This window comes from Elephas maximus, chromosome 26 (assembly GCF_024166365.1).
Source record: "Elephas maximus indicus isolate mEleMax1 chromosome 26, mEleMax1 primary haplotype, whole genome shotgun sequence".
NCBI lineage: Eukaryota > Metazoa > Chordata > Mammalia > Proboscidea > Elephantidae > Elephas > Elephas maximus.
In genome coordinates, this window is record NC_064844.1 from 13,500,853 (window position 1) to 13,525,651 (window position 24,799).

The 24,799-nt window shown below is 39.5% G+C and overlaps 1 protein-coding gene across 2 annotated transcripts in view; it reads right to left on the reverse strand.

The window, feature by feature from the left end:
• The window catches only part of GTF2A1L (general transcription factor IIA subunit 1 like), a 55,520-nt gene that overhangs the window by 14,314 nt on the left and 16,407 nt on the right, over positions 1-24,799 (reverse strand). For both annotated transcript variants that reach the window (XM_049870550.1, XM_049870549.1), the window contains 3 exons: positions 17,133-17,188; positions 15,120-15,213; positions 13,336-13,922 (listed from right to left, as the gene is read on the reverse strand). In XM_049870550.1, the coding sequence (XP_049726507.1) occupies positions 13,336-13,922; positions 15,120-15,213; positions 17,133-17,188 (737 nt within the window). The remainder of the gene's footprint in view (positions 1-13,335; positions 13,923-15,119; positions 15,214-17,132; positions 17,189-24,799) is intronic.

Below are 24,799 nucleotides of genomic sequence, written 5' to 3' on the forward strand. Positions count from 1 at the left end.
AGAAGAAATCAAACAGGGAATAAAAAATTCCGCAATCATATGAAAGCACATCATACCAAAACCTTTGGAACACAGCAAAGGCAGTGCTCAGTGGTCAATTTATAGCAATAAGTCCACACATCCCAAAATAACGGGCCAAAATCAAAATGTTAGCCCTACACCTCTTACAAATAAAGAACAGCAAAAGAAGCTCACAATCAACAAAAGAAAAAAAATAATAAAGATTAGAGCAGAAATAAATGAAACTGAGAACAGAAAAACAACAGAAAGAATCAACAAGACCAAAAGTTGGTTCTTTGAAAAGATCAACAAAATTACCACTGGCCAAACTGACAAAAGAAAAACAGGAGAGGAAGCAAATAACCCAAGTAAGAAATGAGATGGGGGACATTACAATGGACTCAACTAAAATAAAAGGGATCATAATACTATGAAAAATTGTTCTCCAACAAATTTGAGAACCTAGAAGAAATGGAAACATTTCCAGAAACACACTACCTAACCTAACACAAACTGAGATAGAAAATCTGAACAGACACATAACAAGAGAAGAGACTGAAGAGGTAATAAAAAAAAAAAAAAAAACTCCTAACCATAAAAGGCTCTGGCATGGACAGCTTGACTAGCCAGAATAACCCTGAAAACAAACCCAGGCAAGGATATCACAAAAAAAGAAAATACAGACCAATATCTCTCATGAATATAGATGAAAAATTCTCAACCAAATTATAGCCAATGGAATTCTGCATCATATCAAAAAAAAAAAAAAAAAAGCCATGACCAAGTGGGATTCATACCAGGTATACAAGGATGGTTCAACATTAGAAAATCAATCAACGTAATCCAGTGCATAAACAGAAAAGAAGCAAATGATCATCTCAATTGACACAGAAAAGGTATCTGATAAAGTCCAACATCCATTTCCGATAAAGAAAACTCAGTAAAATAAGAACAGAGGGGAAATTCTTCAACATAACAAATGGCATCTCTACAAAACCAACAGCCAACATCATTCTCAACAGAAAGAGGCTAAAAGCATTCCCCTGAGAACGGGAACAAAGCAAGGATGCCCTTTATCACCAATTCTATTTAACATTGTGCTAGAAGTCCCAGGTAGAGCAATCAGACAAGAAAAAGAAATAAAGGGCATTCAAACTGTAAAGGAAGAAATAAAACTATCGCTATTTAGAGATGACATGAACCTATACAAAGAACCCCAAAGATTCCACAAGAAAACTACCGGAACTAATAGAAAGATTCAGCAGAGTAGCAGAGTATAAGATCAACATATAAAAATTTAGCTGGATTCCTATATACCAACAAAGAGAACTCTGAAAAGGATATCAAGAAAACCATACCATTTCTAATAACCCCTAAAAAGATAAAATACTTAGGAATAAATCTAGCCAGGCACGAAAAAGATCTATACAAAGAAAACTACAAAACACTACTGCAAGGAGCCAAAAGAGAACTACATAAATGGAAAAACATACCATGCTCATGGATAGGAAGACTCAACACTGTGAAAATGTCAATCCTACCAAAAGTGATCTACAGATATGATGCAATCTCTATCCAAATACCAAAAAATTCTTTAAGGAGATGGAAAAACTAATCACCAACATTACATGAAAAGGAAAGAAGCCTCACATAAGCAAAGCATTATTGACAAAAAAGAACTAAGTAGGAGGACTCACACTACCTGATATTAGATCCTACTATATAGCCAGGGTAGTCAAAACATCCTGGTACTGGTACTATGACAGACACAGTGGAACAGAATCGAGAATTCAGATGTAAATCAGCTGATTGTTGACAAAGGACCAAAGTTCACTGAACGGGGAAAAATAATCTATTTAAAAAATGGTGCTGGCAAAACTGGATGTCCCTCTGTAAGAAAATGAAGCAGGACCCATACCTCACACCATACACAAAAACTAACTCAAAATGGATCAAAGACCTAAATATAAAACCTAAAAGGATAAATATCATGGAAGAAAAAATAGGGACAATGCTAGGGGCTTTAATACATGGCATAAATTCAATACAAACCATAACTAACAATGCACAAACACCAGAAGATAAACTTGGTAACTGAGAACTCCTAAAAATTATTCACTTATGCTCATCAAAAGACTTCCCCAAAAGAGTAAAAAGAGGACCTACAGACTGGGAAAAAAAAATTGGCTATGACATAGCAACAAGGGGCTAATCTCTAACATCCCCAGAAAACTACAGCACCTCAATAACAAAAAGACAAATAATCCAATTTAAAAATGGGCACAGGATATGAATAGACACTTCACCAAAGAAGACATTCAGGCAGCTAACAGACACATGAGGAAATGCTTATGATCATTAGCCATCAGAGAAATGCAAATCAAAACTACAATGAGATTCCATTTCACCCCAACGTAACTGCCACCAATCAAAAAAACATAAAATAACAAATGTTGGAGAGACTGCGGGGAGATTGCAACTCTTATGCACTGCTGATGGGAATGTAAAATGATACAACCACTATGGAAAATGATATGGCATCTCCTAAAAAGCTAGAAAAAGAAATACAATTCAGCAATCCCACTCCTAGGAATATATGCTAGAGAAATAAGAGTCGTCACATGAATAGACATGCACACCCATGTTTACTGCAGCATTATTCACAAAAGCAAAAAGACAGAAACTATCCAACTGCCCATCAAGAGACGAATGGATAAATAAATTACGGTACATAAAAAAAACGGAAAATTCCTTTTTTTTTTTTTTTTTTAAATACTACACAGCAATACAGAACCGATGATGAATCCGTGAAACATCTCACAACATGGATGAATCTGGAAAGCATTATGCTGAATGAAAAAAGTCAATCACAAAAGGACAAATATTGTTATGAGACCACTATTATAAAAACCCAAGAAAAGATTTACACACAGAAAAAGACAATCTTTGATGGTTACAAGGCAGTAAAGGGGTGAGGAGGGGAAATTACTAACTACATAGTAGACAAGTATCAACTTTGATGAAAGGAGAGACAACACACATATAGGAGACGTCAGCACAACTTGCCCAAGGCAAAATCATAGAAATTTTCTAGACACATCCAAACAGCTTGAGGGATCGAATTACTGGGGCTGAGGGCTGGGGACCAGCATCTCAGGGGACATCTCATTCAACTGGCATAACATAGAGAAAATGTTCTACACCCTACTTCAGTGAGTAGCGTCTGAGCCTTAAATGTTTCCAAGCAGCCATCTAAAATACACCTATTAGCCTCATCATGTTTGGGGCAAAGGAGAATGAAGAAAACCAAAAGCACACGGAGAGTATCAGTCCAAGGGACTAACGGACCACATGAACCACAGCCTCCACCAGCCTGAGCCAGAAGAACTAGATGGTGCCTGGTTACCACCACTGACTGCTCTGAGAGGGATCACAACAGAGGGTTCCAGACAGAGTGGGAGAAAAATGTAAAGCAAACTTCAAATTCACACACACACACACACAAAAAAACCTTACTGGTCTAAGAGAGACTAGACAAACCCCCAAGACTACATAGGCCCCTGACACCCTGCTTACTCAGAACTGAAGCCACTCCCAAGTCCACCTTACAACCAAAGATTAGACGGGCCTATAAAACAATTAACATTGGAGAGGACTGTGCCCGAGTTCAATCAAGTATGTAAGACCAAAAGGGCAACATCTGCCCAGAAGCAAAGCCACGAAGGCAGGAAGGGACAGGAAGCCTGGACAAATGGACACAGGGAACCCAGGGGGAGTAAAGGGAAAGGGGGAGAGAGCTGACACATTGCAGGGATCTCAACCAATGTCACAGAAGAATTTGTGTACAAATTTTTGAATGAGCAACTAATTTGCACTGTAAACTTTCACCTAAAGCACAATAAAAAATTCATGCTTGTGAAAAATTAATGGCTATATCCTCAAGAGTAAAATAAGTCAACATTGTAAAAATAAAATAAAAATTTTAATTCTGTTTAGAATAAATTATAGAGTGATCTCAAAGTTTCCACAGCTGCCTATGATATAAAATGCTGGAAAAAGAAAAAATCAGTACCACTCTAACAGTGAGCAAAAGCTGGATAAATCTCCAAATCATAATCCATAAGAGAGCTGGGGTCTTAGGGCAACCAAACAGTCTAAAATCCAAGGACTGGCATCCCTTAGAGGGATAAGACATAAGGTCATATCCCTCTCTGAGAAGAGAAATGACCATTTCCAAGTGTAAATACTATTTACTTTAGTCTCTCCCTTTCTATATGTCTGGTATTCAATCAAAAATAACAAGACAAACAAAAAATGAAAACAACCAACCATCAAGAGACAAAGCAATCAACAAAAGCATATACATATGACCTAACAATCCCACTCCTAGGTATTTACTCAAAAGAAATTAAAATATATACATATATCCTTATTAAAAAAAAAAAAAAACCTATATATGCATATATTTAGGGGCTTCACTCACAAATACCAAAAACTGGAAACAAATGTGCAAATGGTAAGTGGATAAAGTGTGGTATATCAATATGACGGAATATACTGATACACGCAACACACGGATGAGAATTTCTAACGTATTACGCTAAAGCTATGTATTATCCTATTCTATTTATTTTACATTCTGGAAAAGGTTAAAATCATCAGAAAGAAACAGATAAGCAGTTGCCAGAGACTGGGGAAAAGGGGAGAAAACTGAGTTCAAAGGAACAAGACGGAACTCTTTGGGGTGATGAAAATATCCTGTATCTCAGCTGCGGTAGTGGTTACGCAACTGCACACATTTATCAAAACTCATACTGTACTCCTTTAAAAAGGGTGAATTTCATTGTATATAAATTATACCTCAATAAACATGATTTCTTTAACAGTAAATTATGATAAACTTAGCCTTAGGCCTGAATAATAACATGTTGAAATTGGCTTTTCACTTTAGTAGCAACAAGTATTAAAAACCTTAACTAACTAGATCTTTTGCTGCAAAGTGAATCAGAGCTTCCATGGTACTTTGGTAGCTGACTATAAGCTTATTAAGATTCCAGGACTCTTCTAGCTGAATTCATGTAGCATCATCACCTTTTACTTAAATCAGTGAGAGCATCTCTATGCTGGGACAGAAGATTACACATCCAAATTTTTTATCAGTAACTGCAAAAATGACTTAACATTGTCAACTTCAGAAGCACTTCCACCAGGCCTTGGAAAGTTCACGTGATTATCTGACTCCAATCTCTTCTTCCAAGATGGTAATTTGACCAAAATGGTCACCAGTTTTTCGGCAACATCCATAATTGATACTACAGGACCTTGAACAGAAAGGTTTAAGTCTTTCAGATGGCCAGCTGGGGCTTTGAACTGGTTCTTCTCAGTTCAGTCATAGCCAATGAAGTGACACTGGGACAGACCTGCATTTTTACACTCTGGGTGAACTGCAACAGTAGCCAGAACAGGACAAATCATGAGTCAAAGCCTTGCTAGAAACATAATCTCTCTCTTAGGAAACAAGGGCAGTGTACTCTTTGCACAGCAACCAAGCCTCTTGCCTGTCAGATTTTGTGCAGAGTGGGAAACAGCAATGCCCCACACCAAGATGGTGGCCAGATGAGCCTCTCAAATGTGCATCGCTCTCCTCAGTTCTGGCAATAATCCAATCACACACATCAGGCTCCTGAAAGGGCTCGGGACACCTCTTCCAGGTCTCCCATTCCAGGGCTTCGACCTGTAATTTCCCATTTTAGATCACCCAAAGTATAAAAATTCAGATCTGTTCCAGTTTCACTTCGTCGGCCATGAGTAAACTGGTTCAAACCAGTTCGACGCCCCGTGGCCAACATCTACCACACAGATCACCAACAAGCTCCTCCAGGTTAAAGTCTTAGGTGGGGGGCTTTCATTCTATCTCAAAAGTAGAAAAAAAATCTCCCCAAGGATCAATCAAGGGCTTTAAGCTTTGCCCTTAGGAAAGCCAGAAAAATTATGCATGAAGAATGTCGTGTTTTGCTCACATTTTTTGATAAATGTCTTGGAAAAGACAGTAATTCAAACTCTTAGCTCTGATGTATTTGAGTTTCATGGCAGCAGATGAGACTTCTTTTAGAATTATTGGCTAAATCTAAGCACTAATGCATGATGCCAGTGTGCGGAAATACATAGCAATGCCTTGTTTACCGAAGCAACAAAGCCACGTGCTGTCAAGCATCTTGAGAGTTCTATCAATATACAGAGTACCAGTATGTTACCAAGTAAATAAAGTTTTCATTATTTCAAAATGTCAACCATTCCAGCTTCCCCAAAAAAGGGGGCTCACAACACAGGAATTCTTTGATTGTATCAATGTGCAAGTAATGATTAAAGTCAGATGTTGGCTGCCATTGAGAAGAACTGGTATTTTTACCCTGTTAAATGTTAAGGAAAAGCCACATAGCTGCTGACTCTTCTACAGACTCCTGCTGAATGTGAAGAAATCTCGGCAATTCTAGTGCAGACGGTATCACCTGCCAGGGTCTCTGCTTTTTCTTTCTCTGCTCTAAATTATAAAGCACCCCAGCGAATGCCAGGATTCCCCACTTCCCCAAGATCTCTTCCTTTTGCTGGGTAGCACAATAAACAAATGTACATGATGCTTCAAGATAAGGTTTTGTTGGCCAAAGCCAGCTTCCAACTCTCTAATCATTAAGCTTTCTTCTCATGAAAGCCCTATTTTTCCACAGCTAGTAAGTACTGACAACTTTGCACCCATATGGGGGGGAGGGGGTACATATAAAACAAGAAAAACCTAAGCTATAAAATACTTTCTTTTTACATACACACAATGGAATACTTCAAAACAATAAAGAACAATGACACATCTGTGAAGCATCTCACAACATGGACCAATCTGGAGGGCACTACACTGAGTAAAATAAGTCAATCACAAAGGACAAATATTGTATGAACCACTATGAGAAAAATTTAAGAAAAGGTTGACACACAGAAAAAGCAATCTTTGATGCTTACAAGGGAGGGAAAGGGTGGGAGGGCAAATCAGTAACTAGATAGCAGACAAATGTCAACTATGGTGAAGGGAAAGACAACACACAATATAGGAGAAGTCAGCACAACTTGACCAAGGCAAAGCCATAGAAGCTTCCTAAACACATCCAAAAACCTTGAAGGACCAAGTTACTGGGGCTGAGGGCTGGGGACCAGGGTCTCAGGGGACATCTAGGTCAATTGGCATAACATAGTTCATAAAGAAAATGTTTTACATTTATATCCTACTTTGGTGTGTAGCTTCTGGGGTCTTAAAAGCTTTCCAGCGGCCATCTAAAATACATCTATTGATTCCATCACATTTGAAGCAAAGGATAACGAAGAAAACCAAAGACACAAGGAAAATATTAGCCCACAGAACTAACAAACCACATGAACCACAGCCTCCACCAGCCGGAGCCCAGCAGAACTAGATGGTGCCTGGCTACCATGACCGACCGCTCTGACAGGATCACAGCAGAGGGTTCCAGGCAGAGCAGGAGAAAAATGTAGAACAAAATTCAAATTCACACACAAAAAAAAGACCGGACTTACTGGTCTGACAGAGACTGGAGGAACCCCCGAGACCATGGCCCCCTAACGCCCTGTTAACTCAGAACTGAAGCCACTCCCAAAGTCCGCCTTTCAGCCAAAGATTAGGCAGGCCTATAAAACAAACAATAACACAAGTATACAAGACCAAATGGGCAACACCTGCTCAAAAGCAAAGACGAGAAGGCAGGAAGGGACAAGAAATGTAGACAAAGGGACACGGGGAACACAGGGTGAAAAGGGAAAGGGGGAGACTGCTAACACATTATGGGGATTAAAACCAGATGTCACAAAACAATCTGGGTATAAATTCCTAAATGAGAAACTAATCTGCACTGTAAACTTTCACCTAAAACACAATAAAATTAAAAATAAATGGTCGATAAATATGGAATAATTTAAAACAATACTTTTTGACATCTTTCAAGCTAAACTATGTCAAACCCAGTTGTCTATAATCATAAATGCCAGGGTGTATCTTCCAGGCATTGAGCACTTGGGACGCGTCAGACAACGTGCTGCTGAGCACATCACACCATCATTTAACACTTCCACCACCTCAAGTCTATGTCAGATACTACTGGCTTTCTTTTACAAATGAGGGAACTGAGTAACTAGCTCAAGTGTCTTAGTTATCTAGCACTGCTGTAACAGAAATAACACAAGCAGGTGGCTTTATCAAACAGAAATTCATTTTCTCACAGTTTAGGAGTCTAGAAGTCTGAATTCAGGGCTTCTCTCTCTCTCTGTCCACAGTGAGGGAAGGTCCTTGTCTCTTTTCAGCTTCTATCCCTAGATTCCTTGACAAATGTGTGGTGTGTAGCTTCCTCTTCATTTATGCTTGCTTGCTTAATCTGCTCTTTACATATTTCAAAAGAGTTTGAATTAAGACACACCCTACACTAATACCACCTCAACGTAAGAAAGAAACCTCATATCCAAACATAACCACAGGCATGTTGTTGTGTGTCCGAGTCGATTCCGACTCATAGCAACTCCATAGGACAAAGTAGACTGTCCCAAAGGGCTTCCTAGGCTATAATCTTTACAAGAGGAGACTGCCAGGTCTTTTCTCCTGCAGAGCCACTGGGGGTTCAAACGGACAACCTTTCAGTTAGCGGTAGAGCATTTAACCACTGCACCACAAAGCCTCTTTCTAAACCACAGGTATAAACCCACTGCCGTCAAATTGATTCCGACTCATAGCGACCCTACAGGACAGAGAAGAACTGCCCCATAGGGTTTCCAAGGAGTGGCTGGTGGATTCAAACTGCCAACCTTTTGGTTAGCAGCCGTAGCGCTTAACCACTACACCACCAGGGCTTCCCACCACAGGTATAAAAAGCAAAGCCAACCTCACTGCCGTGGAATCGATTCTGAATCATAGCAACCCTGTAGGACAGAGCAGAACTGCCCCGTAGAGTTTCCAAGGAGCACCTGGCGGATTCGAACTGCTGACCTTTTGGTTAGCAGCCGTAGCACTTAACCACTACACCACCAGGCCTTCCCACCACAGGTATTGAGGTTAAGATTTACAACACGTATGTTTGGAGGGCACGATTTAATCCGTAATACCAAGTCACATAGTTATCAAGGGACAGAGAAACAATTCAAAACAATTCTGAGCATTGAGGCCAAAACATTAAACTTTTAGGATGGATAGAAGGAGATGGCTGGAGTAAGAAGCTGCAGAGGCTATAGACTGATAAATTAATTATGAAACTATTAGCCCAAATGAGAGATAATTAGGGCAATGATAGTAGGGATGGAGAAGACAGATTCAGAAATATTTAGGAGTTACAACAAAAATCAAAGGCACATGACTGATTAATATAAGTGGAATAAGGGAGAAGAATGAGCCAAAAGGACCACCGTGGCCTTTAGCTTGGGGAACCAGGTAGGTAATGGCACCATACATACAGCATCTCTGATGAGAACAGTGACTTACTGACACATTCAGATGGAGAAGCCTCGAAGACAGATGGACAGGAGAATGAAACTGGGGGGAGTTATTCAGGTACAAACGTAGTCTATCAACAAATGGGTGACAGTTAAAACCATGGCAACACACGAGATTGCCCGGGAAAAGCACGAAGTAAGAAGAGACATGGGCTGAAGACAGAGAACCATTAAGAAACTCCAGGGGAAGACAAAAGGGAGCTCATGAAGAAAACGAAAGGATACAGGCAGAAAGGCCGGATAATGAGAAGCTAGGGCAAAAGGAATGACAGTATTTGGCAGTAAGGCAACGAGGGGGTGGGAAGCACAGGCAAAGGATAAAAAGGCGTTAAAGAGGACACACTACCAATGCCCATTTCTTTCTGTAAAAATGGTGTGGGGGCAAAGTCTGATCTCCTCTAACTTCCGAAGGGGGAAGGACAGTCAAGATCAACAGCTCAAGGCTGATTCCCATGAGACGGGGAAGTCAGACGTGCCTCCTCTCTCCACCATCTTTACCAATTCTGACACCAGCCGTCCCTCCCATGGCACTCTCTACTTCTCTCCTGGGTTCAGTAATTCACTGCAGTGGCCACACAGAACTCACAGACCATACTCACGATTATGAGCTTTATTAGGGAAGTAACAGGTGCAGGAACGCTCAGGATACAGTCCTTCCACCAGGACAGCCTATTCCCAGCTGTGCTCAAAGGCATGCCCCTCTCTGGCAAGTGTTACAAAGCTTTTAGCTCTGCTGATAAGCACCCAGAGGCATACCACCGGGAAGCCTCTTGCCTGAAAGCGTTCAGCTTTCTCCCTCTGTGGGCTGGGAAACCCACCGCAGTGTCTCCTGTTGGTCTCTTCTGCTGCCACCTCTTGCCATCTTCGGTGCCATAGCTCACTCTCTCTCACTCTCTTTTTCTCTCTGTCTCCTGGTTCCAGAAGCCTCTCAGCACAGGGATCCTGGGTCCAAAGGACACGCTCCACTCCTGGCTGTTCTTCCTTGGTAGGGTGTGATCCTCTTTTTCCTACCTCTGGGATGGCTCATTTCAAGCCAAGCGAGATGACAAAGCTGACCAATCCCCTTGGTGGGCAATAATTACCCTATCTGCAGAGTCTCACCCAATTATTTGGGTGGGAATTACAAGACCCTGGCAAGAAAGGCTACACAAAAACAATCCATTAGCGCTGCACTCTCCTTCTACTCCTAATTTTTGGTGTTCAAATGAAGAACTGAGTTTATAGTTCTCTATAACCACCAGCGACTCCATGGGAGAAAGATGTGGCAATCTGCTTCCACAGAGATTTAAAGCCCTGGAAACCCTATGGGGTCACCATAAGTTGGAATCGACCTGATGGCAGTGGGTTTGATTTTTTTGTTTTTTTAATAGCTTTCTAAGGTTAGAAAAAAATTCCTAGACCAGGGAAAAACTGAACATAGTAATGTGCACTTTAAAATCAGAGCACAAAGATTGTCAGAAATATATTTTATGTAATAGTAAGAGATGTTAAACCTACATGGATCCTTAGCTCTTAAATCTACATAGATTCCCACAATCTCTGGAAGTCCATACAGGAAAGGTAAACAAGTATAACCAGTCGTAACTTGTTTTAAAGCAGTAATTTCTGAAAGCTACTTGTAGAGAAAAGAAAAGCTATTCAAAAAAAAAAATTTTTTTTAATTTACCAGGTTGCTAACTATTTTAAAGGTATCTGACAGTAAAGAAACATTTCACAAAGTAAATACTCTTTTTCACAAAGTAAATAATCTTATAGGTTCACATTTTTTGTTTTAGATATAAAAACCAGTTGCCATCAAGTCAATTCTGACTCATGGTAACCCCATGTGTTTCAGGGTAGAGCTGCACTCCATAAGGTTTTCAATGGCTGTGATCTTTCGGAAGGAGATCACCAGTCATTTCTTCCAAGATGCCTCTGGGTAGATTCAAACCACCAACCTTTCAATTGGCAGCCAAGCACATTAATCGTCTGTGCCACCCAGAAACTCTGTTTCAAATACAGACCTATTTTAAAGCTAATAAAGTTATACGAAACATTTCCCAATGTATGATAAAATCACAGAGCATGATACCACTAATCTCTATAGCTGTTAAATACTCGACATACATTATCTCAAATAATCCTAAAAATTACGAGGTTGGCATTACGCTCAGTTTACGGACTATGACCGAATAATTGAGTAACATTACACAGCTCTGCTTGTAAGTGGTGAATCTGGAAGGAAAACCTGGCGGCGTAGTGGTTAAGAGCTACGGCTGTTAACCAAAAGATAGGCAGTTCCAATCCACCAGGTGTTCCTTGGAAACCCTATGGGGCAATTCTACTCTGTCCTATAGGGTCGCTATGAGTCAGAATCGACTTGATGGCAATGGGTTTGGTTTTGGTGGCTTCAAAGCTCAAGCTTTCAATAACATTCTCCACTAACACTCTCCTAAACAATCCTTGGTTATCTCCCTTAACGAATCTACATCCCCACATTAGAACAAAGTACAACAAGACGACATCTAATGAGTAACAGCAGCATAAGTCCTTGGCTCATCCCATCAAAAATGTGCGAAATTCATATATAGGCCAGGGAGAAAATTTCTCCCAAACTAATAGGACAAAAACTAACACTTATTTTAAAATGTACAGTTATTTCTTTTTTCACTGCAAAACCCAATGTTTCATAATTGAGTTCAGCCTACATTGATTTTTACAGTCTTACGTACTGTATGAGAAATATCATGAAAAAATTCTCAAAATAAAACACACTTAAATCTCGGCACTTCATACCAAAACCAAAAAACAGACTTGCTAAGAGGTCTTGAACAGGCTTCATCAAACACCTGAAACATTCTAGAAGAGGCCTAACAGTTTTAGACAGTCACGTTCTTTGCTCTTTGTCCCTCACTGTACCCTAATAACTTCCCATTCTACCTAGGAAATTTAAAACATTCTGAAAACAAAATATTAAGGCAGCACTTAAATACCCATTACTACAGGTTTGTACAGTGGCTCGAGAGAACCACTGAACAATTAGCTAATGGTACAGCCTGTAATTATTTGTCAGGTGTCACTAAATCTTATAACAGGAATTAGCTACAAGTCATTTGGAAAAAAGATAATGCAAGATTGTTCTTTTTTAATTTTTACCATCCAAAATTCTCTATGAATCTTTTTTCCATCACTATGAAGTCTCTGGAAATTAATATCTCTGGCCTATGTTCAGTGAAGAACGTTAATTACAAGCTATTTTTTAGTGGTTTACACTTCTAAACAAAATTAAATAAATCCAGTATTTTAGCAGGTAGGGAGAAACAAAAATATATACTGGCAAAACAGTTCCTCATATAGGAAAAACTTCCATATTGGGAGTTTAGGAAAATTAGGTAAAGGAAGAAAAAAAAAAACTCTGGACTTCTTTTGTATATTAAATATGACAAGGCATTACCTGAAAATATTTAATTACTGAGATGGATTTCTGGGTCTTTAAAAAAAAAATTCACCTGCCAGGAAAAAACAATTCTCACAATATAAAGAAAAGGTAAAATGGATTACCTTAAAACAAATGCATTTTCTTTAAAGAAATATTCTAATTCATTGGTTAAAGTAAAAGTTTAAAAATGCCGAGCATAAATACTTTAAGAACTAATGGTTATATGAAATACAGCAATAAAGAAGCAATCTTCTAAAGGAAAACAAACATAGACTTCTGATTAAACTTAAACTGCTTTAAAAAAAAAAAAAAACACTGAGGACGTCTGAACACTGGTCACTGCCCGCCATCGAATACCATTAAGCTGAACATACAACTACCTTCTCTGAGACGGGTAGGCTGCTGGGCTCCTGTACATTTCTTGGTTGCTTTACAGAATCGCATCCATACACCCTATTTTTAAGAACACGAAGCTGAACATCAGGCAGGTGCTGGTGCAGAGCCCCCCGAGGGCCCGCGGAGTAGGGCCTACCACGCAGATTCTGAGTCACGGTCGTTGAAACACTGAGCGCTGACTCCACGTTAGAATCTAGTTGAGAGACCTGTGGGGCAAATACAACGCCTGGAAGATTGACATACTGAGGGCTTTCCTGCTGACTCAACGAAACGTCCAACATGATTTTATGCTCGTTCCCAGGAGGGACAAATACGTCGGTGGTGACATTTTCTACGTGTTTCCTATCCACCGTCCCAGGATGCAGAACCGTGGGCTGCTGGAACACAGGTTCCAGTCCCTGTGGTTTTTCAGTAGTTGTGTGAGGAGACGAGCTCAGTTGTGGAAGGCTCATCTGTATTACGGGAGGCTGCCCCAGCTGCTGAAATATTTGCTGAACTGGATGCTGAAGAATACTTGCTCTTCCAGGAGTCTGTGTCACTATAATTGGTACATTGACTTTATAAAGGTGGCCTTAAAATGGAGAAAGCAAAGCTGTAAGTATAAGAGAATCCTAACTTTCTTTAAACAAAAAAATCTCATGCACAACAGACTGGGAGGAAATGTACCAATATGTTAACAGTGGTTCTCTCTACTAGTGTTTATTTCCTTCTTCAGGCTTTTTTGTATTTTCTACAATGCATCTATATTATTCTTTATTTTTTTTTAATTAAATGTTTTTCTTTAACTCCAGCCTTTTCTACTATTGGTTATATAGTACATTTTAATATATACGCAGGCCACCATATTTAATCCATTTTCTCCCATTGATAAATAAATGGCAGTGTTACCAACCCAAAATGGGATTTTAATAAACATAATCATACAAAATATATTTCTGATATTTAAGGTCTCACATAAAAACTGCAAGGCCAACTAAAAAAAGTTTAATTATTTCAAAAATTATCAAATGTCTTCTCTCTCTTTCCTCTAAAATACTACTAAAAGAAGAGAAAAAAAGGAATTTCTTTTTTGAGCATCAAGTTGGATATGTTGCTTAAACCTTACAACCCAAGGTTTAGACACTGTACTCTTTCAAATCAAGAAACAGTGTTCTGAAAAGCAGAGGTTGTTTAACCTTCAAACCTTCAGTCGTTCTTTGTAGTATACCATGCAACCTCCAAGAGAGGAGGAAAAAGTGAATGAGCTTAATTTTCAGTTTTCCTTGTTAGAGCTAGCAGGCACCCAGATATGTTATTTTATTTTGTATCTGTTGAAATGTAGATAACGCCCTTGAATTAGAGAAAATATATATAAAGCATCTAAATAAAGTTGGGAAAGAGAATTGGGAATAAAACACAGCACAAGGCCTATTATAACATCTTTTGTGGCAGATGCCTCCATGATTATAATAACCACCATTTATTATTACATTTAAAATAGATTTTATTAAACCCACTAAACCCAAACCTGCTGCTGTCGAGTCGATTCCGGCTCATAGCGACCCTACAAGACAGAGTAGAACTGCCCCATAGCATTTTCAAGGAGGTCCTGGTGGATTTGAACTGCTGACCTTTTGGTTAGCAGCTATAGCTCTTAACCACTATGCCACCAAGGTTTCCAGATTTTATTAAAATTTCCTATAATTTCTGGTATGTAGTATATTAAAATCATGAAACTTAAATATCCGGAAGTTAGTACCCACGCTAAACCCTTAGAATATACTCTCACCAGATGCAGTCCGTAGCGTCACACCTGCTGGTACATGAATAGGATAACTGATACCGGAAGGAAAAGTAAAATTTGCACTGGAGTTTGAGGTGCCCTGGATATGAGAAATTTACATTAGAAAGTTAGAAAAGGAGTTGTACCTTTTTTCCCTGGCCTCACAGGGAGTTAAAAAATCTGATTCAGAACAGTAGGACGATAGTTTTGACAAGTTCATTAGGGCTGAGTTCTTTGAATAAAACTTTTTAATATTCAAGTTAGGTCATCCCACCAGGGAGCAAGACAAATTCTGTTCTACAGCTCTTAGCAATGAGCCAGTAAGTCTCAGTGAGTACTATGAACATTGATTCGTAAAATTCATACCCCCTGTCTGGGCCACTGATTCTCAAGGTGCCAAATACAAGGCCCACAGCTGTTTATCAGTGTCTTCTAGTCTGTAAGTGGATCACTTACAGTATTTTAATGTAGATAATATGATAGCCTATCATTCTTATTTTGGAAAAATTAAACCTTGTTAGTTGCTGTAGAGTTGGTTCTGAGTCATGGCAACCTCACTTCAGGTTTGAAAAAAAAAGACACTAAATCAAAAGACAAACATTTTTACCTAGCAGATCTGCAAATACTTAGGATTAGTAACACCCAACGTTGGTGAAGATGTGATAAAAATCAGTTCTCTAAGACCACTGCTTTTATGAGTATATATTGATATGAACCTTTTGGAGGACAATTTTGCAATATATTATCAAAATTGAAATTATGCATGACTTTTGAGCCATAAACTCCACTTCCAGGATTTATCCTGATGATCACATAAGTACACAAAGACATATGTACATGTATGTTCAATGGAGTGCTATATTAGAAAGACTGGAAATAATTTAAATGTCTATCAACAAAAGATTAGTTAATTAAACTGTGATACAACCACTGGGGTCAATCTACATTTACTGGCATTGAAGGTCCCACTATATTATTAAGCTTAAAAAAAATTACAGGAACAGTACAGACAGTGATCCTACTTCTACCCTGAAAACCAGTGTAATTTCTTCAAAGAAGTTTAGGCGGACACATATCACATGGTGAAACAGTTATCTTTGCACAATAAGGGTGCAGGGCTCTTTCACTTTTTACTTTATAAATCTCTGGGGGATTTTGGTTTTGTTTTTTATACGCATACATTTCTACAATTTGTATTTCTATCATATTGTAGAAATTTATATTTCTACAATCAGGAAAAAAATGTATATTCTCATGAACTTAAAGGTCAGACATATTTCTTCTTGGTTTCCTATCCAAAACAGTAGACTTCCCCATAAATCCTGATGAGGGTGAGGATTTTGGTTGTTTTTAACGAAGAAATGGGAAGAGATGGCCCACTAAACTTTTTACCTTACAAAAGTAAAATGGTTTGAAAGAAAATGAAAAACAGTAGATCATGTATCATCAGTACCACAGAAGTAACATAAAAGAGAAAAAAATCTGTTCTTCCCCACCTGAAAAGCCATTCAATTTTCTATTGAAAGCTGTAATTTTATTTCCTGCCCCTAAATGCTAGGGGGAAAAGAAACCTACACTCTAACTTCTACTTTACAAAGACAGACAATGACCAGAATAGTTCACTTCGGTAAAAGGAAAAACTATGATATAGCTCAACGCTGGGGGGGAAGAAAATCAGAAAAAAAAAAAAAACCCACCACCTCAAAATTATTTATTTAGGACCCACCATTATACAGTGTATTAAAACTGCATACAACTTCAGCAACTTCAAAACTCTCCTAACACTGTAGGTACAGACTTGGCAGATGCTGCTGCCATGAAAGATAGGAAAAGTTGGTAAGAAAATGTCAATTCTGGAACTCCTGAGTTTTTGCTATAGAAGCTACTCCTGTTTCCCCATCCCTCACATATCTTTTCCCATTCAATTAGAGGATTGTGAATTTTATCTACGCCTGTTCTGCCACCATGCACTAAGGGGCAGGTGTATCTTTTAAAATATATGTTAAAGAAGTTACATACCAGTTCTGCTGTGGTAAAACTGGGAATGGTTCTACCAGGAGGGATAACTAAAGGTGCTGCATAGAAAACAAGATAAACATTACACATCTGTTACAGTTTACCAACTGAATAAAACTGGTAAGTACAGCTTTTTAAAAAATATATGTAGAGCTTCCATCACTAACATATTTTTTCCAACAAATTCAGATAAAGATATAAGTACCAGAAGAAAGTATCTCACAGTAATCAAATCTACTATACTTTAGAAATCCATAACAAAACACCTAGGATGTCTTTAGTAAGACAACATAGCACCAAATCTCCATTAGAGTTTGTCATTGGGGGAGGAAAGGTAACATTTCTTTTAAAGCCACACGTTTCCAAGACACTACACCACAGAGCCAACTAACCCAGCACAGAACCATTCTAAACGTTACAGGTTTGAAATAAATTCCAATTTATTCTCTATCAACAGATGAATGGATAAACAAGGTGTGGTACACACATACAATGAAACACTTCTCGGCCATAAAGGAAAATGAAGTCCTGATACATGCTACAACATGGATGAACCTCGAAGACATTATGCTGAGTAAAACAAGTCAATCACAAAAGGACAAACAATGTATGATCTCATTTATATGAAATGACATGAACAGGCAAATGTATACCAATCAAAATTTATCATTGGTTACCAGGGGCGGGAGGGAGGAAACAAAAGGGAGCCATTGTTTGGAAAGTAGTTTCTATTCCCATCGATGGGAAATCTGGCACAACGTGATTAATGCAATTGATATTAATAAACCTGAAAAAAGCTAAATTGGCAAATGTTGTGTTATATGCATTTTTACAACCACAACAACAAAGAACAGCTGCTGATACTGCTTATGTACAAACAAACGCCTTATGGGATTTGTTTCCTTGGTTCAGGGGTTTAGGGTTATGGTCTCATGGGACATTTCAGTCAACTGACTTGGTATTATTTTAGTGCTCCTGTTCTAGGTCCTAGTTCATTGTATAGTGCCTGGGGTCTTATAAGCCTGCGAGTGGCCATCCCAGGTCCAAGGATTGGTCTCTATTACCCTGGAGCAGCAGAGAAAGAAGGAGGGTCAGGAATCAGAAGAAAAACTGGAATGGATGTCTAACATGAACAAATGCCTCCTTTGCCATGAGACCAGAAGTATTAGATGGTACCTGCTACCATCATTGAATGTTTTGATCAAAGATTCTACAGAATCTTGATCACAAGGGGAAAAAAGGTAGACCAGAATTTCAGATTTTAAAAAAATCCAGCCTTTCTGGAGCCATTGATGTTGAATCACTCCTCAGAATTATTCCCTTGAGGAAATCTTTAAACCAAAACTATCCCCTGAAGTCATCTTGAAAGAGATTACCCAAATTAGTAAGGAATGTTTGCTTTGAGTATTACGCTGTTTTAAAGAATTATCTACATCTGATCAAACTGATGGCAGTAACTTGAAAGGTTAGAGAAGCTCGGGGGAAGTGAGCGTGTGTTAACAGTGGTGAAATCATCTGGAAGAGGGCATGGAGAAAGGTATCACAACGTGAAAAATGTAACCTATGTCACCAGATTCTACGTTTAGAAATTGTTGAATTGGTATATGTGTTGTGTATATTTTCACCAAAAATTAAAAAAATAATAACCAAGAATATAAAAAATGCCAATTCATTCATTTCGTGAAAAGTTATTTACAGTACTTTGGTCAAGTAAGCAAGAACAGCTAGATAAACAAGTTTTAGGAATAAATGGTCTTCTGAAGACTGCATGTGAAGTAAGTACAACTGCTGAGAAAAATACAGGAACAAACTCCCTGAACTTCAACTCAACCTGCATGAAAGCTGCAAACCCATGTGTCTTTCCTTCATTATCTACCAATTTTCTATACTGTCCCTTCATTTGGAAACCCTGATGGCGTAGTGGTTAAGTGCTATGGCTGCTAATCAAAATGTCGGCAGTTCAAATCTACCAGGTACTCCTTGGAAACTCTATGGGGCAGTTCTACTCTGTCCTATAGGGTCACAACTATGAGTCGGAATTGACTCGACAGCAGTGGGTTTGGTTTTGATTTTTTTGGTCCCTTCACTTGTAATACCTCTAAAAAGTTGACCTTGTTGGATATACAATCTAACATCTTTAAAAAATGTTTTAAATCGTAGCCCACAACAGAAGGATTTCAGTTCCACTGATGTAACCACAAATATTAAATACTCAAGGTTCATTTCACCCAGCTGAACTTGAGTGTTAAAATGTCATTTTGCCTTTTCTTTATAAAAACAACTTTTTAGCATGTTTATGCAGCACAGCTGCATTAAATGTAATGTTTATTATGGCCAGATTTTCACTTACAGCATTAAGGAAAATTACCCAAATATCTGTTTCTAGGATGCTAGGACAGCTCCATCATAGGCAACCAACAGCTCAGAAGAACAAACGTTTTTTAAACTAGCCATTCTTTCCACGTTAAGGTAACAGAAGTGAGGCTGCAAAGACTGATGGTTAAGGAAGCAGTGAATTATTTTTATTCTTTGTTCATCTATGGCTTTGCTTACTCACAGGCATTCCTTTAGAAAGGCTAAATTAGAAAGAACTGGAGTGGCAGAAACACAATGGTATTAGTCTTAATTAGCTGAAGTGAGCAAAGCTCAAGCTGCTACGGCTTAAGCCACAGCCTGAGAGGAAACAAAAATCTGTTAACACACTGTCTGAAGCAATTAAATGAATTTCTTGAGGAAGAACAGCAACCATTTTCCTCTGTTAAATACCCTGCAATAAATCCTGAAGGAGAATGCGCTATATTTAATGAAATCAAACACAGCTCTGAGAGTTTTACAAATGTCTTTACAGCCATAGGAGTAAAAGTACTGAACTCACACAGTTCTAGAGTGAAGTCTCAAGTAGCTCCTATTTAATTTGATACTAAATTCACAAGTTATGTACACTATTGATGGATGCTCGCAAATTATATACACAACTAAAGGTGCTTGAAACGTTCTTTTAAATATTCAGGATAACATTAATAACCAATTAAGTCTTAACAGAATATGTGTTCTTATGTAAACTAAGAGTATCAGAATTTATAACTTCATGTATATATTCCAAAAACATTAACTTTAATTTTCACAATGAGGTTTTATGACATAGAAAAAAATCAATCCCACAAACATAATTTAGGAAACTTTGAAGAAAATCTGGCAAAATAATATGTACATTTCTAAGTATATTTTCTCCTACCCAGCATAAAAAATTCTTTGATACATTGTGACAGGTAAGAGTTTCAAAGTTCCTGGTCCTGCTTTGAACCATTCTGAGTCCTCACACCCAAATCACCTGATTCAAAAGGAACAAAGACTGGTCAGTTTCATCTCTGTGACTAAGCGTTAGCATAGGGAGGTCTCCTGATGAACAAACTGAATATTCTAACCTTCACATTGTCTACAGAACCAATGACGCTACTGAAATTTTCACCAGATCTGTCTAAGAACAAATGGGCACACTGTACCTATAGTTTAGGAGTACTAATGCTCAATGATAAAAGCCACCACAGGTTTCAATGTTCCTACTTACCTCTTCTTTCCTTCCATAATGATAACGACTGATGGTTTCGTTAAAAAGACCATTTGCAATAAAGACCAAATAACGGAAGCTGATGGGAAGGACCCTGGGAAAAGGCAATCATAGGCAGGTGACTCACTACACACACATCCCAGTTTATAACTGCTATTCTGTTGTTGTTAGGTGCCATCGAGTCAGTTCCGACTCAGCAACCCTACGCACAACAGAACGAAACACTGCCCGGTCCTGTGCCATCCTTACAATCGTTGTTATGCTCAAGCCCGTTGTTGCAGCCACTGTGTCGATCCACCTCGTTGCTATTCTGAGGTATCTATTAATAGAGCCCCACTGCCTTCTCAAAAGTGGATTACAGGAGGCGGGGCCAAGATGGCGGACTAGGTGGACGCTACCGCGGATCCCTCTTGCAACAAAGACTCGGAAAAACAAGTGAATCGATCACATACATAACAATCTACGAACCCTGAACAACAAACACAGATTTAGAGACGGAGAAAAAACAAATACGGAGAGGCAGCGATTGTTTTCAGAGCCTGCAGCCAGCGTACCAGTCAGGTGACCTTCGGCGCCCCATTTGGGGCAAAGCCCGGGGGCAGACGGCACAAACAAGGGGCCTACCCCTAGCCCCGAGCTCATTCCGGGAGGGGGCCCAGCCGGTTCGCGCAGGCGGCGTGGCGGCGCAGCCGGTGGGAAAAGTCCCCGGGAGGCAGTGACTGGTCTTGGAGCGGGGAGAGCAGCATCCCAGAAGGGGAGCCATCCCGCCGGGATTTAGGAGGGGAGCAGGCGCAGGGAGCTGCTCCACCCCCCTGAACTAACCCCGGGAGGGGGCCCAGCCGGTTCGCACGGGCAGCGTGGCGGCGCAGCCGGTGGTAGAAGTCCCCGGGAGGCGGTGCCTGGTCTTGGAGAGGGGAGAGCAGCGTCCCAGCCGGGGAACCGTCCCGCCGGGATTTTGGAGGGGCCGGAACACGGGGAGCCGCTCCACCGCCCTGAACTGACCCCGGGGGGGGCCAGCCGGTTCACAAGGGCGGCGTAGCGACGCAGCCGGTGGGAGAAGACCCCGGGAGACAGTGACGGGACTTGGAGTGGGGAGAGTGGCGTCCCAGCCGGGACGCGTGGTCGCGGCATAGGTACGGGGAGCTGCTCCGCTCGCCTGAGCTGATCCCGGGGGGGAGCCCAGCCTGTTCGCGGGGGCGGTGCGGCGACGCGGTCTAGGCGGGACGGGGAGTCCCCGGGAGGCAGCAACTGATTTTGGAGTCGGGAGTGCACCGCCCCAGGCTGGCAGCTGAGGATCTGACCGTGACTCCAGTGGGCCAGACCCCCCCGGGGGCAATCTCCACACAGACAGCACACATAGGCGACGCGCCCCACGGAAATCTCAGATATAATAGTCATTCCAAGCAAGACAAGCAACTCTGGCTATATTCTGAGGTGCTACTCTCCTATCTCTCTGATCCCTCCCCCACCCTCCCCAGGCGGCTTCATTAACATCCGAATAGCCTGAGCCAGAGGGAGAACTCTGATAGGGATCTGACTGCATTTTTTTTTTAGCGGATTTTCTGGAAAAACTAGTTTCCCAGTGATGGCTCGGAGACAGCAGTCCATATCAAACCACATAAAGAAGCAGACAATGACAGCTTCTCGAACCCCCCAAACAAAAGAATCAAAATCTTTCCCAAATGAAGATACAATCCTGGAATTATCAGATACAAAATATAAAAAACTAATTTACAGAATGCTTCAAGACATCACAAACAAAATAAGGCAAACTGCAGAAAAAGCCAAGGAAAAAAAACAAGATAAAACTGTTGAAGAACTCAAAAAGATTATTCAAGAACATAGTGGAAAAATTAATAAGTTGCAAGAATCCATAGAGAGACAGCATGTAGAAATCCAAAAGATTAACAATAAAATTACAGAATTAGACAACACACTAGGAAGTCAGAGGAGCAGACTCGAGCAATTAGAATGCAGACTGGGACATCTGGAGGACCAGGGAATCAACACCAACATAGCAGAAAAAAAATCAGATAAAAGAATTTAAAAAAATGAAGAAACCCTAAGAATCATGTGGGACTCTATCAAGAAGGATAACTTGCGGGTGATTGGAGTCCCAGAACGGGTGGGGGGGGGGGGGACAGAAAACACAGAGAAAATAGTTGAAGAACTCCTGACACAAAACTTCCCTGACATCATGAAAGACGAAAGGATATCTATCCAAGATGCTCATCGAACCCCATTTAAGATTGATCCAAAAAGAAAAACACCAAGACATATTATCATCAAACTCGCCAAAACCAAAGATAAACAGAAAATTTTAAAAGCAGCCAGTGAGAAAAGAAAGGTTTCCTTCAAGGGAGAATCAATAAGAATAAGTTCAGACTACTCAGCAGAAACCATGCAGGCAAGAAGGGAATGGGACGACATATACAGAGCACTGAAGCAGAAAAACTGCCACCCAAGGATCATATATCCAGCAAAACTCTCTCCGAAGTATGAAGGCAAAATTAAGATATTTACAGATAAACACAAGTTCAGACAATTTGCAAAAACCAAACCAAAGCTACAAGAAATACTAAAGGATATTGTTTGGTCAGAAAACCAATAATATCAGATACTAGCACAATACAAGGTCACAAAACAGAATGACCTGATATCAACTCAAATAGGGAAATCACAAAAACAAACAAATTAAGATTAATTAAAAAAAAAATAAAAAGTAAAATAACAATACATATAACAGGGAATCATGGAAGTCAGTAGGTAAAAGATCACAATAATCAAAAAGAGGGACTAAATATAGGAGGCATTGAACTGCCAGATGGAGAGTGATACGAGGCGATATAAAACGATACAAGTTAGGTTTTTACTTAGAAAAATAGGGGTAAATAATAAGGTAACCACAAAAAGGTATAACAACTCCATAACTCAAGAAAAACTAACGACTCAACTAACATAAAGTCAAACACTATGAAAATGAGGATCTCACAATTTACTAAGAAAAACGTCTCAGCACAAAAAAATATGTGGAAAAATGAAATTGCCAACAACACACATGAAAAGGCATCAAAATGACAGCACTAAAAACTTATTTATCTATAATTACGCTGAATTTTAATGGACTAAATGCACCAATAAAGAGACAGAGAGTCACGGACTGGATAAAGAAACACGATCCATCTATATGCTGCCTACAAGAGACACACCTTAGACTTAGAGACACAAACAAACTAAAACTCAAAGGATGGAAAAAAGTATATCAAGCAAACAATAAGCAAAAAAGAAGAGGAGTAGCAATATTAATTTCTGACAAAATAGACTTTAGACTTAAATCCACCACAAAGGATAAAGAAGGACACTATATAATGATAAAAGGGACAACTGATCAGGAAGACATAACCATATTAAATATTTATGCACCCAATGACAGGGCTGCAAGATACATAAATCAAATTTTAACAGAATTGAAAAGTGAGATAGATACCTCCACAATTATAGTAGGAGACTTCAACACACCACTTCCGGAGAAGGACAGGACATCCAGTAAGAAGCTCAATAGAGACATGGAAGACCTACTTACAACAATCAACCAACTTGACCTCATTGACTTATACAGAACTCTCCACCCAACTGCTGCAAAGTGTACTTTTTTTTCTAGCACATATGGAACATTCTCTAGAATAGACCACATATTAGGTCATAAAACAAACCTTTGCAGAGTCCAAAACATCGAAATATTACAAAGCATCTTCTCAGACCACAAGGCAATAAAACTAGAAATCAATAACAGAAAAACTAGGGAAAAGAAATCAAATACTTGGAAAATGAACAATACCCTTCTGAAAAAAGACTGGGTTATAGAAGACATCAAGGAGGGAATAAGGAAATTCATAGAATGCAACGAGAATGAAAATACTTCCTATCAAAACCTCTGGGACACAGCAAAAGCAGTGCTCAGAGGCCAATTTATATCAATAAATGCACACATACAAAAAGAAGAAAGAGCCAAAATCAGAGAACTGTCCCTACAACTTGAACAAATAGAAAGTGAGCAACAAAAGAACCCATCAGGCACCAGAAGAAAACAAATAATAAAAAT